At 43.5% G+C, this 16,300-nt stretch overlaps 1 protein-coding gene across 1 annotated transcript in view; it reads left to right on the forward strand.

Annotated features, from left to right (window-relative positions):
* Positions 1-1,293: 1,293 nt before the first annotated feature.
* elk1 (ETS transcription factor ELK1) overlaps positions 1,294-16,300 on the forward strand; it is a gene marked incomplete in the record, with an annotated part of 23,743 nt that continues 8,736 nt past the window's right edge. The window contains 7 exon segments of the mRNA XM_062427208.1: positions 1,294-1,444; positions 9,911-10,119; positions 10,368-10,553; positions 10,675-10,851; positions 13,615-13,752; positions 15,164-15,592; positions 15,687-15,837. Of these exon segments, the coding sequence (XP_062283192.1) occupies positions 1,420-1,444; positions 9,911-10,119; positions 10,368-10,553; positions 10,675-10,851; positions 13,615-13,752; positions 15,164-15,592; positions 15,687-15,837 (1,315 nt within the window).

The following is a 16,300-nucleotide window of genomic DNA, read 5'->3' on the forward strand; positions in this document are numbered from 1 at the left end:
ACTACTTATGTACTTTTATTTGTAATGCAGTATTTGTACATTGCAGTACTTGTACTTTAATTACAGTCAGAATAAAGGTCATGGCCCTTTTGTGACTACTTTTAATTCGTGGTGACTTTTACTCTCTAAAATCCATGACCGGAAGCTGTACGTGTGTGCGTCACCGCTAACCTGACGCTGGTATAAATAGTATGGCTTCGTCCAAACAGGAAGCAACAGTGAAGCACTCCTTTAAGTGATGGCTGTGTGATGAGTTTATCCTCTACTGCTGGAGGTTTTACTGGACTTAAAGCTTCTCTATCTGCCCGGCGGAAGATCTGCAGGCTCCCCGGTGAACTCTGCGGCTGCTGTTTTGGTTTGGGAAGGGGGGGGGGGCTGACGCAGGAGAGAAGAGCAGAGGAGGAGGAGGAGGGGGCTGTCATAGCAACACGGCTAGGCTACGCTAGGCTAGGCTAATCCCTTAATACTTTGGGGTGAAACATGAACTTAGAGAGACTTTATGAAGATTTAACAACATAAGTAGATGACTCGCGTTTACATAATTGCTCCGGAATCTACTGATAAGATTAAAAACGCGTAATTGTAACAGTTAAAACACGTGTTAGCATTGGTAAATTAGCCTGTCGGTTAGGCTCTGACAGCAAAGAGAGCAGAGAGGAGGAAAAAACACCCAAATATTTAGATAAGAGCCTCAGAGAAAGGTTTAACTTGTGTTTTATGTTAGTGCGAAACTATTAGATGTTAGTTTATATCGTGTGTTATAAGGTATATGCGATTAAAAGGCTGAAAAAGGCGTTTTTAGACACTTTTTGGGGGCGTTTTTTGTCTTTGTTTTTATGTTTAATTAGCTGAGGTGACTTTTAATTATCAGGTGTTGTAGGTGAAGGTGTGATAGCAGCATGGAGGCAGGGGAGCCTGGCAGCTGCAGCTTGGAGAGGTTACATAACACCAGCAGCAGGGAAGGAGAGAAGCTGCTGAACGTCGCCTCCTCCTCAGCCTCCTCTTCAGCCTCCTCTACCCGGCTCTGACAGATGCAAACTACCCCAAAACAACACACACACACCAAGACTGACTGAAGACAAACAAACAAACAAACAACGCAGCAGCAACATGGAGGAGGTGTGAGTCTGCTGGGAGACAGGAAACAGACAAGAGCAAACATCCTAACCTGAGGAGATGGATTCAAACCTGCTGATAAACAGTGAGAGAAGCTGCTGAACGTCGCCTCCGCCTCAGCCTCCTCAGCCCGGCTCTGACAGCTGCAAACTACCCTCACCCCTCCAAACAACACACACACACACCAAGACTGACTGAGAAACAAACAACACAGCAGCAGCAGCAGCATGGAGGAGGTGTGAGTCTGCTGGGAGACAGGAAACAACAACAACAATAATAAGACTAAACATCCACCCCAAGAAGATGGATTCAAACCCGCTGATAAACGGTGAGAGATGCTGCTGATGGAGGATTCGTGCTGTGTGTGTCATGTATATGTGTGTGTGTGTGTGTGTGTGTGTGTAGGTTTGAAGGGAAGCAGCAGCAGCTTTATTGCAACAGGTGTGAGGTAGAAGCTGAGGCCTGCAGCTCTCTCTGTGTGTGTGTGAGCTGTGGATGTTGAAGCAGCAGGATCCAGACAGCAGCAACAGCAGCAGCGTGTTGAAACTTGCTGCAGACGTGTGTGTGTGTGTGTTTCTGTGCAGGTTTGGAGGGAAGAAGCAGAAGCAGCAGAAGCAGCTTTCTTGCAACAGGTGTGATGTAGAAGCTGAGTCCTGCAGCTCTCTCTGTGTGAGCTGTGGATGTTGAAGCAGGTTTCTCTCATGATGTTAAACTGCAGGATCCAAGCAGCAACAGCAGCAGCATGCTGAAACTTGCTGAAGACATTTGTGTGTGTGTGTGTGTGTGTGTGTGTGTGTGTGTGTGTGTGTGTGTGTGTGTGTGTGTGTGTGTGTATATGTGAGTTTGTGTTTACAGGTGTGTTTTCACAGTTAATCTCCTGAACAAAGATCTCAGGAATATTGAGGGCAAAGTAAATATAAAAAAGATTTAAAGGGTTTATAGTCTATATTTTCTGATTCCAGCTGCTTAAATGTGAATATGTTCTGGTTTCTTTAGTCTTCTGTGACATTTGAGGCTGTTATGTTGGACTTTGATAATAATAAGTCTGAGGCTCTTAATCTGCTGAATATTTTCTTGATTCATTGATGAATTGTTTTGTGTTTTAAATGTCAGATTAATGTCTTGGAGTCAAAGGTTGTCTTCAAGTCTGGTTTTGTCTCATCAACAGTCCAAAACTCAAAGATATTCAGATTAATGTCATGTTTGATTCATAAAGGTTTCAAATCATCACTTTATAGAAGCTGCCAACATCAAGTATTTTGGCATTTTTGGCTTTAAAAATGACGAGTTGAACTTTTATTAAATCATCAGAATACTTTAGTTTTCTGTCATTCAACAATTTAAATTAATCAACTAAAAACAGTTCTGTCCTTTATGTAAAGACAAATAATAACATGTTTATATTTGTCAACATACAGTATTTTTTTTAAAAAAAGGAAAAAAAGGCTCATTCCTTGTATTAAAACTGGTATCATATCGACATCGACTGGTACTGGGATAAGAAAATGTCAATCTGGACGTCATTACAGAGACTGATTCGGGTCAGAGATGTAATCTTCACCTGTTGTCATGGCGACGCTGACACACATCCTCATGTGAGTGTTAAACAGTGTTTCTGAGAAATGACGTGACGGCAGATCTGATGAGTGTCGAAGAGCCGAGAGCACAGAAAACTACAGAAGAAGAGAGTAAACTACAGAAGAGTAGAGTAAACTACAGAAGAAGAGAGTAAACTACAGAAGAGCAGCACAGAAAACTACAGAAGAAGAGAGTAAACTACAGTATCAGGAGTACTACCATCAGTAGTAGTAGGCTGACTGACTGACTGACTGACTGAGTGAGTGACTGAGTTACTGACTGAGTGAGTGACTGACTGACTGAGTTACTGACTGACTGAGTGACTGACTGACTGACTGAGTTACTGACTGAGTGACTGAGTTACTGACTGAGTGACTGACTGAGTGACTGAGTTACTGACTGAGTGACTGACTGAGTGACTGAGTTACTGACTGAGTGACTGAGTTACTGACTGACTGACTGAGTTACTGACTGAGTGACTGAGTTACTGACTGAGTGACTGACTGAGTGACTGAGTTACTGACTGAGTGACTGAGTGACTGACTGAGTGACTGAGTTACTGACTGAGTGACTGAGTTACTGACTGAGTGACTGAGTTACTGACTGAGTGACTGACTGAGTTACTGACTGAGTGACTGAGTTACTGACTGAGTGACTGACTGAGTGACTGAGTTACTCACTGAGTGACTTACTGACTGAGTGACTGACTGAGTTACTGACTGAGTTACTGACTGAGTGACTGAGTGAGTTACTGACTGACTGAGTTACTGACTGACTGAGTTACTGACTGAGTGACTGACTGAGTTATTGAGTTACTGACTGAGTGACTGACTGAGTTACTGACTGACTGAGTGAGTTACTGACTGACTGAGTTACTGACTGACTGAGTTACTGAATGAGTTACTGACTGACTGAGTTACTGACTGAGTTACTGACTGACTGAGTTACTGACTAAGTTACTGACTGAGTTACTGACTGACTGAGTGACTGACTGACTGACTGAGTTACTGACTGAGTGACTGAGTGACTGAGTTACTGAGTGAGTGACTGACTGACTGAGTTACTGACTGAGTTACTGACTGAGTGACTGAGTTACTGACTGACTGAGTGACTGACTGACTGACTGAGTTACTGACTGAGTTACTGACTGAGTGACTGAGTGATGGTTGTCAGGAAACAGAGAAACCACAGTGGGACCGGAAGTAGTCAGGAAACCACACTCTTCTTCTCTGGTGATGAAAGTATTCTCTGTGGTTTAGTACTTCCTGTGTGTGTGTGTGTGTGTGTGTGTGTGTGTGTGTGTGTGTGTGTGTGTGTGTGTGTCAGTCTGTAGTTTTCTCTGCTTTAAGTTCACCGCCTTAAAAACTACGGATCAACAGTGTTTCATCTCAAACTGCCATCGTTACTGTTCCATTGCGACTAACGTGCATTTTAATTATCAATTAATTAATTTAGTTAATTCAGATAATCAATTTAAAGAAAAGGAAAAATTATGAATTATCTAATTAGTTGTTTGAAGTACCGATTAATATTAATATTGTCAAACATGACAATAAACTGAATATCTGAGTTTAACCCTCCTGTCGTCCTCCCCGTCTGTTTTGACTGTTCCTTCCTTCCTCCCTTCATTCCTTCCTTCCGTCCTTCCTCCCTCCTTCGCTCTTTCATCCCTTTCCTCCCCCTACCTTTCTCCCTTCCTTCTTTCAACTCTCCTTCTTTCCTTCCTTCCTCTTTTCCTTTCTCCCTCCCTCGTACCTTCCTTCTTTCCTCCGTCCTTCCTTCCTACCTTTCCTTACTCCCTTCTTTCTTTCCTTCCCTCCCTTCCTCCGTCCTTCGCTTCCTCCTTTCCTTCCTTCCTTCTTCCTCCCTTCCATCCTTCCTTCTTCCTCCCTTCCTCCCTCCTTTACTTCCTTCTTCCTCCCTTCCTTCCTCCTTTCCTTCCCTCCCTTCCTTCCTTCTTCTTCCATTCCTTACTTGACTTGAGGACAACAGGAGGGTTAAAGAGAATAATAAAAACGACATTTAAGAGACAAAACAGCTAATTGAGAAAATAGTCTGCAGAACAACTGATAATGAAAATCATTTTTAGCTCTGATGGGACACAACAGTGCATGTCGAGCCTCTGGTGGTTTTATAGTCTTTTACTATTTATTCAGTTGTCTTGTAATGTTGTTGCTTCTGTCTGTAGTTTTATGGGTTTAGTCTGTACCAGGCGGGGAGCTCCGGTCCTCTGAGAAATGAGGCCAACGCTGAAGTAACTTAAAACTGCATTCTATCAAAAGGCCACCAGGGGGCGACCGTTTTGGTGTCAAAAGGACTTCCGTCTCTATACAAGTCAATGGAGAATTCAGCAACTTCTCACTTGATTTCTAACCTCAGTAAACGTTTTCAAAATGTGTTTATGGTCTCAATCGCTAGTTTAAAGCCTTCTTCAATGCAGTATGATGTTCATTTGGGACATTTTGGCCTCCCTGATTTTATATGTGACGATAAAGCAGGGTATGCATTAGGGCGTGGCTACGTGGTGATTGACAGGTTGATTGGTTCACAGGTTCAGGAGGGCGCCTCATGCTCCTCCTGATGCCCATATAAGTAGAATCCCTGTTTTTTTTTTCCCGGCATGCACTGTAAATTTTCAAGATGGCGCTGCTCAGATCCGATACTATTGGCCTCCGAGCAGCAGTCCACAAACCAGTGGGTGATGTCACGGATGTTACGTCCATTTTATATACAGTCAATGGTCTGTACTTCTGTAGTTGTATAGTTCTGTCTGTAATTGTGTTGCTTTTGTGTGTAGTTTTATAGGTGTGGTGTCTAGTTTTGTACCTCTTTTGTGTATTTTTACAGGTTTTATCTTCTATGTTGTTGCTTTTGTCTGTAGTTTTATAGGTTTTGTCTGTAGTTTTGTGGATTTTTGACAAAGCAACCATATGCCAGTAAATATATTGTTGTTATAAATTCGGAGCTGCCTCAGAACTGGGTCTTGATAACCAGTTCAAACCACAGTTTTTAATCAGATTTCCAGTTAGCATGTAGCAGTGATTGTACTGGTACTCTCCCAGTATGACATGAACCAGACTGGTGTTTAAAAGCAGCTTACTGGAGCTCAGTAAACTGTCTTTGTGGAAGTAAAACATAAACCGATACTACCCTTTTGTTAAAGAGACGGCCTGAGGACAGAGATAAGCTGCTACACACACACACACACACACACACACACACACACACACACACACACACACACACACACACACACACCTACACCTGTTATCTGTCTCTACGTGTGAATTTCGCTGCAGAGATCAGGTTCAGGCTCCTCTGACAGGAAGTAGAGGACGAGCTGAGGTTTTCTACTGAAGCTTCGTCTCTTGAACAGTTTGAATATTTTTGCTTCGACACAAAAGACAAACTGTCAGTCAGATGGACGAGAACACGCTGAGCTGTCAGCTTTAACGAAGGCGGGAACACTCACGACACATTTCACAGTGTCACAGCTGATCAGATTTTAATCATATGTCAGTCGCTGCTTGTCGTCCACATTAGACAATAATAATGAGATTACAGGTTTGATGTTTATAACTGGAATCAGGACATTGATGTGTGTGTGAGCAGGTGAAATAATGATGTCTTCAGTGAGTTATACGTCTCATTTTAGTCTCTTGTTTGTATTTATTAAAGTGTGAAAATGCTGCCTGTGATATACCTGATGAACATCTAAGGGACCGAAACGTTGCAACTCAATAAAACTAAATCAATAAGCGAAACAGTGTGCGGGAACCTTTTTTAAATTTTGGTCGCACATCCATCCTACACACCTGTCACTACTTAGTTGTGCAGAGATTTCTTCATCTTTAGAGTGTAAAACTAATGAAACACATGTTGATATCACTTATTATTCTATCTTACTGTTTGTTCATCAATCAATCAATCAATCAATCAATCTTTATTTGTATAGCGCCAAATCACAACAAAGTTATCTCAAGGCACTTTACAAATAGAGCAGGTTCTAAACCGTACTCTTCAGGTTTTAATTTTAAAGAGACCCAACATTCCCACATGAGCAGCACTTAGCGACAATGGCAAGAAAAAACTCCCTTTTAACAGGAAGAAACCTCAGGCAGAACCAGACTCAAAGTGGGAGAACATCTGCCTCGACCGGTTGGGGTAGAGAGGAAAGACAGCAAGAATAGGAGAGAGGGAGAAGCACATTGAAAATAAACATTGAAGCTAGAAGGTCCGGGACTGGAATCTGTCATCCGGACGTCTACAGGCCCAGATTACCTGTGAGACGAGAAAGCACAGACAACTCCGGGGAGGAAGTTTAGGTTATTGAATGCATTATTCATTAGTCAAATACTGGTCTGTGAGCTCTGTTGGTTGGGAGGGATGATAGCTTGTACCACCTGCCTGATGTTGAGGGACTTTGGCACTAAAAAGACTAACGTTGGTTGAGCTCATAGGACTTGATGTTTCAGTCCTTTATGGGGCTTTTCACTACTCGACTCGACTCTACTCGGTTTTGGTACCAGGTCGTTTTCCATTACTTCATAGTACCTCAACATGAGCAGGGTCGTCATAGCATGATTGCACGAAACTGCCGTGACTTTGATTTCTACGCGACACAAACACATAACCAATGGAGGACATGGAGGCGATGGTGTACTTGCTGCTGTATGAGGCTTTCTGTCTCACACAAAGCAAGAGAAGAGAAACAAATCTCTGTAACGCTGTTGTTGGTATTTAAAAATGACGGGTTGGATTATTGTGTGGGACGGCTCATGACTCTTCCAGTGACTCTCTGACCAATCAGAGGCCGGCAGTCTGTTGACGTCACATTTAGTATCGGCTCAGTTCGCTTGGAACCTCGGCAGAGCAGATACTAAAAAATGTACCAGGTACCAGGGCTGGGCAATATATCGATATTATATCGATATCGTGATATGAGACTAGATATCGTCTTAGATTTTGGATATCATAATATCGTGATGTCATCAGAGTTGTCTTTTCCTGGTTTTAAAGGCTGCATTACTGTAATATGATGTAATTTTCCTGAACATAACGAACTGTTGTAGCTCTAGCATGTGTTATTTTTTACCTTTTACCCACTTTGTCATTATATCCACATTACCATTGATTATTTACCAAACATTTCATAGTGTAAATATTCTGTGAAAGCATCAAGAATCATCTCTACATTATTGTTGTTATATCGATATGGAGATATTTGGTCAAAAATATTGTGATACTTGATTTTGTCCATATTGGCCAGCTCTACCAGGTACCAGGTACTATCCCTAATGGAGTAGAGACGAGCCGAGTAGTGCTAGAACTGTATAATGGAAACACCCCAATAGATAAGTCGGCACTCTAAGATCTTGAGTAGAGAAGGGGTTAATCCCATCCTTGGGGTTGTCAGGTGGGCGCCCTCCTTCATTGATGTTTCATTGATAGGCCTGCAACACCTAAAGAGGTCTCAACAGTGATACCCAGCGTCCCAGGTGCGCTCCCCTCCGCTTTCACTCCTCTTGTTGGTCATTTCACAGCCCAGATTGGATCCTTTCTAACAGCCAGATCCAGTGGCTACTTGGTTCTGCAGCCTCTGATCGTGACCTGACTGCTTGTCGGATGGTCTGGCCTCAAACTCCCGTCCTCTTCATGAGCTTAGATGTTGAGGTTGCTATTAAAACCCTCTACAGTCGACCTCAACCGGGATGGCCTTGGTCTACCAGCCTTGTTATTCTGCTTCTGCTGCTAAGTCAACGTATTTCAGTCTCTTGTGTTCATACGCTTCATCAACCTCAGTCTCTCACGGCACAGTTAACTCCAGTATGTAAAGGGACTTCTGCGAGGTTGACCATAGGATCATGTCCGGCCTGAGGTTAGATGAGTCATTGGCCTAGGTCAATCTGCATTTTCCAGTCCCGGGCAGCACTCAGGAGGAGGAAGTTGTCCCGCGTTCACAAAGGAGATGTTATTTAGGAAACCGGATGTTGGGGGAGGGAGGGAGGGCATTGGTGGTGGATATCCTTCGCTCCAAGGTAATGAAATGAATGAAAACATATCTACTTGATCTGAATCATTCAGACGACTGAAGCTTCATATTAGCTTCCGATCAACTTTTAAATCCATGTTTCCACAGAAGGAGGACTGTGGGTTTAGTCCTCCATCACTTCCATTGTAAACATTATGAAGGGATCTTCTAATGGTCAGTATGAACAGGAGGAATCATTACAGCAAGATAAACACACTTCATGTTACTTTGAGCTCCTGACTGTTGGTTTAAGACAGAATTGAGAAATCGTGAACTTGTCCTTTAATTAAGATGCAGCCACAGTCTGAGTGGAGCGTTTCTTGCAGGATTTGGGGTGGGGGGGGGTTTGCGTCGAGACACAGACTGTGGACACAAAGTTGGACGAAGAGTATCGTAAATATTTTGGACTTGAAGCTTTTAGATTTTCCTTCATTGGACTAAAGATCATTGATCAGGAAAAAACAGATCCAGAGTCGACGTGTTTCAGCAGCAGCAGCAGCAGCCTCTCCAAACCTCCTCTGTCTGTTTTTATACCTCTCTCGCCCGCCATACTTTCCCCTTGGTTACCATTGATGAAAGGTCTTTCACCATGGCGATGGTTTCCAAGGTGTTTGATAGGTTAGTTATGTAACAGGTCAGCCAATGGTAATGAAGCTCATTTGCATGCCTGACCGTCGTCTCTCTCTCTCTCTCTCTCTCTCTCTCTCTCTCTCTCTCTCTCTCTCTCTCTCTCTCTCTCTCTCTCTCTCTCTCTCTCTCTCTCTCTCTCTCTCTCTCTCTCGCTCTCCCTCTCGCTCTCTCACTCTCACTGTAATCTGTTTTATGTTGACCTTCACAGGAGAGTCGGTCGAGGGTTCATTTTGTCATGAAGAGCACTCGAAAGATTTAATCCACCGTGTGTGTTTTCTGTCTCCTCACCAGTGATGCTGCGGCAGTTTTACACCAGACATCAGTCACTGTTTCTTCATCTGTCTGTCTAATTGTCTGTTTGTCTTTTGCATTCATCAATCTGCCTGTTTGTATTTGTTATCTAACCACATTTATCTGTCATCATAATTAGAAGTATTGTCTATTTAAGAAGTTTGATGTGTTTTATTAAAATAGAAAAAAAGGTGTTGTTGTTCATTTTTATTGTTAAGTTGAAGAAAGTATTGATTAAACTTGGTTTGTCTGTCCGTCTCGCAGCCATGGACCCGTCCATCACGCTGTGGCAGTTCCTGCTCCACCTGCTGGAGGACCAGCGGCAGCGTCACCTGATCTCCTGGACAGGTGAGGACGGAGAGTTCAAGCTGCTGGATGCCGAGGAGGTGGCTCGACTGTGGGGGCTCCGCAAGAACAAACACAACATGAACTACGACAAACTGAGCCGAGCACTCAGATACTACTACGACAAGGTACTATAACTGATAATACTACGGATAATACTACTGATAATACTACTGGGCCAGTCCTGAGATACTACTACGACAAGGTACTACTAACTGATAATACTACTGATAATACTAAAATACTACCGTTACTACACAAGAACAAACACAACATGCAATACAACTATGGCAAGGTATTACTTTTACTATTATTATTATTATTGGTAGTCGTATAAATAGTAGTATAAATATTAATCTTTATTGTTCTTTCTCAGAACATCATAAAGAAAGTGAGCGGTCAAAAGTTTGTTTACAAGTTCGTCAGTCAGCCCGACCCCTCGCTGCCTGACGGGGTCCGTAACGGGGACGAGAGCCAGAGGAGGGACAACACCGACCCAACGGGCCAATCAAAAGCCCTCGGGGGCGTGGCCTCGACCTGTCCATCAAAGGGCTTACCACAGGTACACTTTGACTTTATTTTACCTTTGTGGTTTTCTGCTTGATATGAACACACACTGATTAACTGATTGATTGATTAACTGATTAACTGATTGATTGATTGGTTTCTGTATTGATCCCCAGCGCTCGTCGCCCAGCAGCTCCCAGAAAAGCTCCCGTAACGACTACATGAAGTCCGGCCTCTACTCCACCTTCACCATCCAATCACTGCAGGCCTCGCCCAACCCGCGGCCAATCAAATCAGAGCTGCTGCTGCAACAAGACCCCGCCTCCTCCAAGGTGGACCACACAACCAGAGAGGTGAGAAAGGGAGGGAGGGAGGGAGGGAGGGAGGGAGGGAGAGAGAGAGAGAGGGAGGGAAAGAGAAAGGGAGGGGGGAGAAAGAGAGAGAGAGGGAAGGAGAGAGAGGGAGGGAAAAAGGGAGGGAGGGAAAGATAAAGGGAGGGAAAGATAAAGGGAGGGGGAGAAAGAGAGAGAGAGGGAAAGAGAAAGAGAGAGAGAGGGAGAGAGAGAGAGAAAAAGAGAGACAGACAGAGAGGTGAGAGAAAGAAAGGGAGGAAGGGAGTGAGAAAGAGATAGAGAGACAGAGAGAGGTGAGAGAGAGAAAGAGAGGGAGAGATAGAAATAAAGAGACAGAGAGGTGAGAGAAAGAAAGAGAGAGAGAGGTTAGAGAGAGAAAGAGAGGGAGATATAGAAAGAAAGAGAGACAGAGAGAGGTGAGAGAAAGAAAGAGAGACAGAGAGAGAGAGGTGAGAGAAAGAGGGAGAGAGAGAAAGAGAGAACCAAACATTCCTTCTTTCTATGTGTTTCCATTTCATATAAAGAACAAAGCAGATCAGACCGATGAGGAACTGAAAAATGACGACGGAAACAAACACTCTCCTGTTCTTCTTCTGTGTGTTTCCTGCTGCGGTAGTTTGATGCAATGAATGAATGAATGCAACATGAGAAATGCAGAAGAGGGAAATGAAACTGAAACTAAAAGCGTCTGTCTGGCTCTTAGTTCCTGATGTAGCCGACAGCAAAGCCTAACTTTCTCTTTAACGTTAACAAACAGTGAGGGGCAACACCTGAGATCCTGCTGGTTTAGATGCAACATCCAGCCTTTAAATTCAACACAACCGTCACTTTCTCCTTTCTCCTTTCACTGTCCCTACAATAAAGACATAAAACATGGTTGGTGCTTGACTGGAGCAGCCAGAGGGAGAGATTTGCTAAACTCTCACGAGATTTGAGGGCTAATCTAAATCTTAACACTAAACTTTGGCCGAACTCTAAACCACACTCATAATAAAACAAGAGTAATGTCCTCCACTCGCCCTAAATCAGGGGTGTCAAACATGAGGCCAGTGGGCCAGAACCAGCCCGCCAATCCGGCCCACTTTCCTTCCTTCTTTCCTTTCTTCCGGTCTTCTTTTCCTTCCTTCCTTTCTTCCTTCCTTCCTTCCTTCCTTCCTTCCTTCCTTCTTTCCTTCCATATTTCCATCCTGTCTTCTTTACCTTCCTTCCTTCCATATTTCCATCGTGTCTTCTTTTCCTACTTCTTTCCTTCCTTCCTTCCTTCCTTCCTTCCTTCATGTCTTCTCTTCCTTCTTTCCATCTGTCTTTCTTCCCTTTCTTCCCTTTCTTCCCTTTCTTCCATCTTTTCTTCCTGTCTTCTTTTCCTACTTCCTTCCTTCCTTCCTTCTTTCCTTCCTTCCTTCCTTCCTTCCTTCCTTCCTTCCTTCTTGTCTTCTCTTCCTGCCTTACATCTGTCTTTCTTCCCTTTCTTCCATCTTTCCTTCCTGTCTTGTTTTCCTTCCTTCCTTCTCTTTAATAGTCCGGCCCACATCAGATCATATTGGGCTGTATGTGGCCCTTGAATAAAGATGAGTTTGACATCGCTGCCCTAAATGATAGTAGAGTACTTTCTTATTTTATTAAATGAAGCGCTACACAAGTTGAAGCATCTGCACTGTGTTTGACCAATAAGTGACGTTCATCTCTGTGAATGCTGCACCAAGACTTCCTCTACTTTTGGAAAATAAAACCCTCCAGCAGGGACTTTTTGAATCTATCTGTAGCTTCCTGTAGCTAGACTCTGGTCCCTGTGGTAGAAACACAGATAGAGGAACTGACTCTAGGTCTCTTGGGAAAGTTCCTGTGGTGGAAATGTGGTGACACTGATATCTGTCAGTCTCACACAGATTCACACGCTGACTGTTAACAGCTGAAAACCAAAGTGCCAAACATGTGAACACACACACACACGATTCACACGAGAGTGATTTTGCATATTGTTGCACTCTACTGTGTGTTACAGGCTAGTTGTGACTATTGATCACATCAGTCCTGTTAACATTTAGGAAGTTCTGGGTAAAATTTAGGAGGCGGGACCTTTTACAGGAACGTCCTCTCACTCACCCACCGGACTCTGGAGGTGAGGAAATCATTCTGCAACAGTTTCAATTGTTGCATAATCGTTGTGCAACAGTTTCAACCGTGACGTCACCAAGGCAACGCACTAAAAGTGTAACAACTCAACAAAGAAAACATGCATCGTCGGTCCACTTATCATGCATCTTCTTGTCCATCTCCATCTCCTACTACTATTCTTCTTCTGCTGGGTTTTTAAAAATGGCGCTTATGTTGGCGCTTTCTGTTGACGTCACATCCTGCTTTGAGTCAACCTCAAGCCTCACAGAGTAAATACCACGAGGCAGGGAGTCGTCCCCCCCCCCCCCCAAAAAAAAAGATCCAGGAGATTGTCCTTCAGTGTTGGTTCCTGCTATGGAGACGGTCACGAGCCTGTAAAATGACCTGCAGTGGAAACTAATATCTAATATCAGGTTAATATGAAAATAAAGATGAAGTGTTGACATGGGATTACACTGGCAGCAGGTCACTATAGTGGGCTTTGCTTTGGTCCCATTGACTTCACACTGAGGTGATGTCATAACACATAAACTGAGGAGAACCTAAAGTTTTTATTTTATTATTCAAAGTATTAAATATTCTGCTCTCTCTCTCTCTCTCTCTCTCTCCTGCTCTCTCTCTCTCTCTCTCTCTCTCTCTCTCTCTCAGGTCTGCATATTATCAGAGTCTAAATCCTCTCCGTCAGTAGAGTCCGCTCCTCTCCAGGTGATCGTTACTCATCCGTCTCCGTGTCCGACTCCGGCTCTCAGCCCGCAGATACCTGCCAGCGCCTCCAGCCAATCACAGGTCAGTAATAAGCCCCGCCCCCATGCCTGGTCACAGAGGGGGCTTCTCGCTCCTCATCTGAACCATCTAGTTAAAAATCTGTTCATTATCATAAACAACTTTCTGCATTTATTAGAAAGATTAAGATTTTTCTTTTCATGATATTTTATTTCCCACATAAACTGTTATTATGGATGGATATTATATGTGTTAATGGGTAAAATTAACACAAGGGAGAGTCTGTCTGTCAGCAAGAAAACACACTTTTAACGTTTATATTTTACATCATTTGTCGCCTTTTCCATCCAAGGCTGAAAATCAGGTTTGATAAGAGTTACATGATACATCATATCAATTTTTACTGAAACATTCATTGGATCGATTCCCGGTTCCAGCAGTCCACATGTCGATGTGTCCTTGGGCAAGACACTTAACCTCAACTTGCTCCCGTTGCTGTGCCAACGGTGTATGAATGTTTATGAATGGGTGAATGAGACGTAATGTAAAAGCTTTTTGACTGATCATAACGACTAGAAAAGTGCTATATAAGTACAGTCCATTTACCATTTAACAACAGTGTTTAGAAAATACCCTGATTATATTCTGGGTTATTAAATAATTAAGACTACACAGTATGAATGCAGGTTTTTATCCATGTGCAGTTGTTTGTCAAACAGATGTAATATAATATAATATAATATAATATAATATAATATAATATAATATAATATAATATAATATAATATAATATATAATATGATCAGCTGATCGAGCTGTGATCAACTGCTGTTTCAGAGTAGGCTACATCTCATTTCTCTAAGCAAGGCAAAGCAGCTTTATTTATATAGAGCATTTCATATACAATGGCAACTCAATGTGCTTTATACATAAAACAAACATTTAACAGTAAGAATTGGAAATAAAAAACATAAAAACATGCAATTTGAGAAATAAAAATAAAACCCAATAATAGTGAAAACACGGAAATTCAAATTTTTTCCGACCACACGGACAACCACCTAACACCATCTCTACCATAGAACCTTATCATGTACTCTACCAGATGGCCCTCTGGCTCTCTGGACTGGTTTCCTGTCCCATGATTAGCTAATCTTAGTCGTCACTACGAATCCTGGATCTGTTTCTTCGGCACAATCAAAGATAAAAGCCGCCGTACTGTACGGTACCTCTAAAGTCACATCTCCTCGCCTCCTCTCTTGATTTCCTCTCTCCGTGCATCCACGATGGGCGGGACTAAGTTAAAGGAAAATACACAAGTGAGGGAAAAGTGGATTGAGAAGCATTCATAGTATCAGATTAGATTTAATGCTCTGAGCGCCATCAGGACGGTTTTAACTCCACTGCTGCGAAAACACAAACATGTTAGTTTTTTTTTTTTTTAAGTTATTCAACATTTTTCTTTCCTTCCCAGAATCCTCCTGCTCCTCTGAACGACCCTCCCCAGATTTATCTCACCAGCATCGGGGACCCCTCCTCTCTCATCCCTCTGGGTCCCGTCGGTGGCTCGGCTCCCGTCCCTCCTCCCCACGTCGCCATGGTTCCCCAGGGGCCTCAGCAGGACGACTGCGGGGGAGTCACCAACACTGCCAGCTTCCCTCCTCACCCTCACAACGCTCCTCACCCGACTCACCCCTCGCCCCTTTTCGTCATCATCAACCCCCCCACTCCTCAGCAGCAACAGCAGGCATCCCTCAAAGCTGCGCCTCCTTCTGTCGCTGCTGCCTCTGCTCCCCCCCCTTCACGCCCCCCTCCCCCCCCCATCGTCATCAAGGAGGAGAACCTGCCATCGGAGGAGGAGCTGCTGGAGATGGTGTCTCTGGAGGAGAAACAGGTGGAGGAGGTGAGAGGAGGAGGAGGAGGAGACGAACCACCATCAGTTCATCGTGTGATTAATGAGCTGGTTTGTTTGACTCGTCTTTGCTTCCTCCGTTCAGGTTCCTCAGCTGATCTGCGGCTCGGGGGAACCGGAGCCGCCCATCACCATCGTGGAGAGCCCGCCTCCTTCCTGCCTGGAGCCCGGGGTCGGAGGTCAGCAGCCTGCAGGAGAGTGGGGAGCGAAGGGGGAGAACAAGGAGGCGCTAACAGGTAAGGACAGGAAGAAAAGAAAGGAATTTTACGGGAGCTGGATGAGTTATTTCTTGCACCAGATAAAATGTAAAACTCTTTTCCCTCTGTAGTACGGCTGGGTGATATGAGCATAATGTCATATCCTGATATAGGTCATACTATTTATTTATTTTTTATTATACTTCAGGTCATTCATAGTCCAGGTTTGCAGGACATTTGAGTATTTATGTAAATAACATTTGCATAAATACATAATAACGTAGAAACAACCCAAATATTTGCATTAAGCCTCATCAAAATACAAAATAAAGCTCTTCTTCCTTCTAATGCTCTCTCTTTCATTTTACTTTACATATGAACAAACAATGGCTCACACACACACACACACACACACACACACACACACACACACACACACACACACACACACACGCGCTGTGCACTGCATGTACCTGTACCTGATCCAGGTCACACAACACAC

The sequence above is a fragment of the Scomber scombrus genome, chromosome 10 (assembly GCF_963691925.1).
Source record: "Scomber scombrus chromosome 10, fScoSco1.1, whole genome shotgun sequence".
Lineage (NCBI taxonomy): Eukaryota > Metazoa > Chordata > Actinopteri > Scombriformes > Scombridae > Scomber > Scomber scombrus.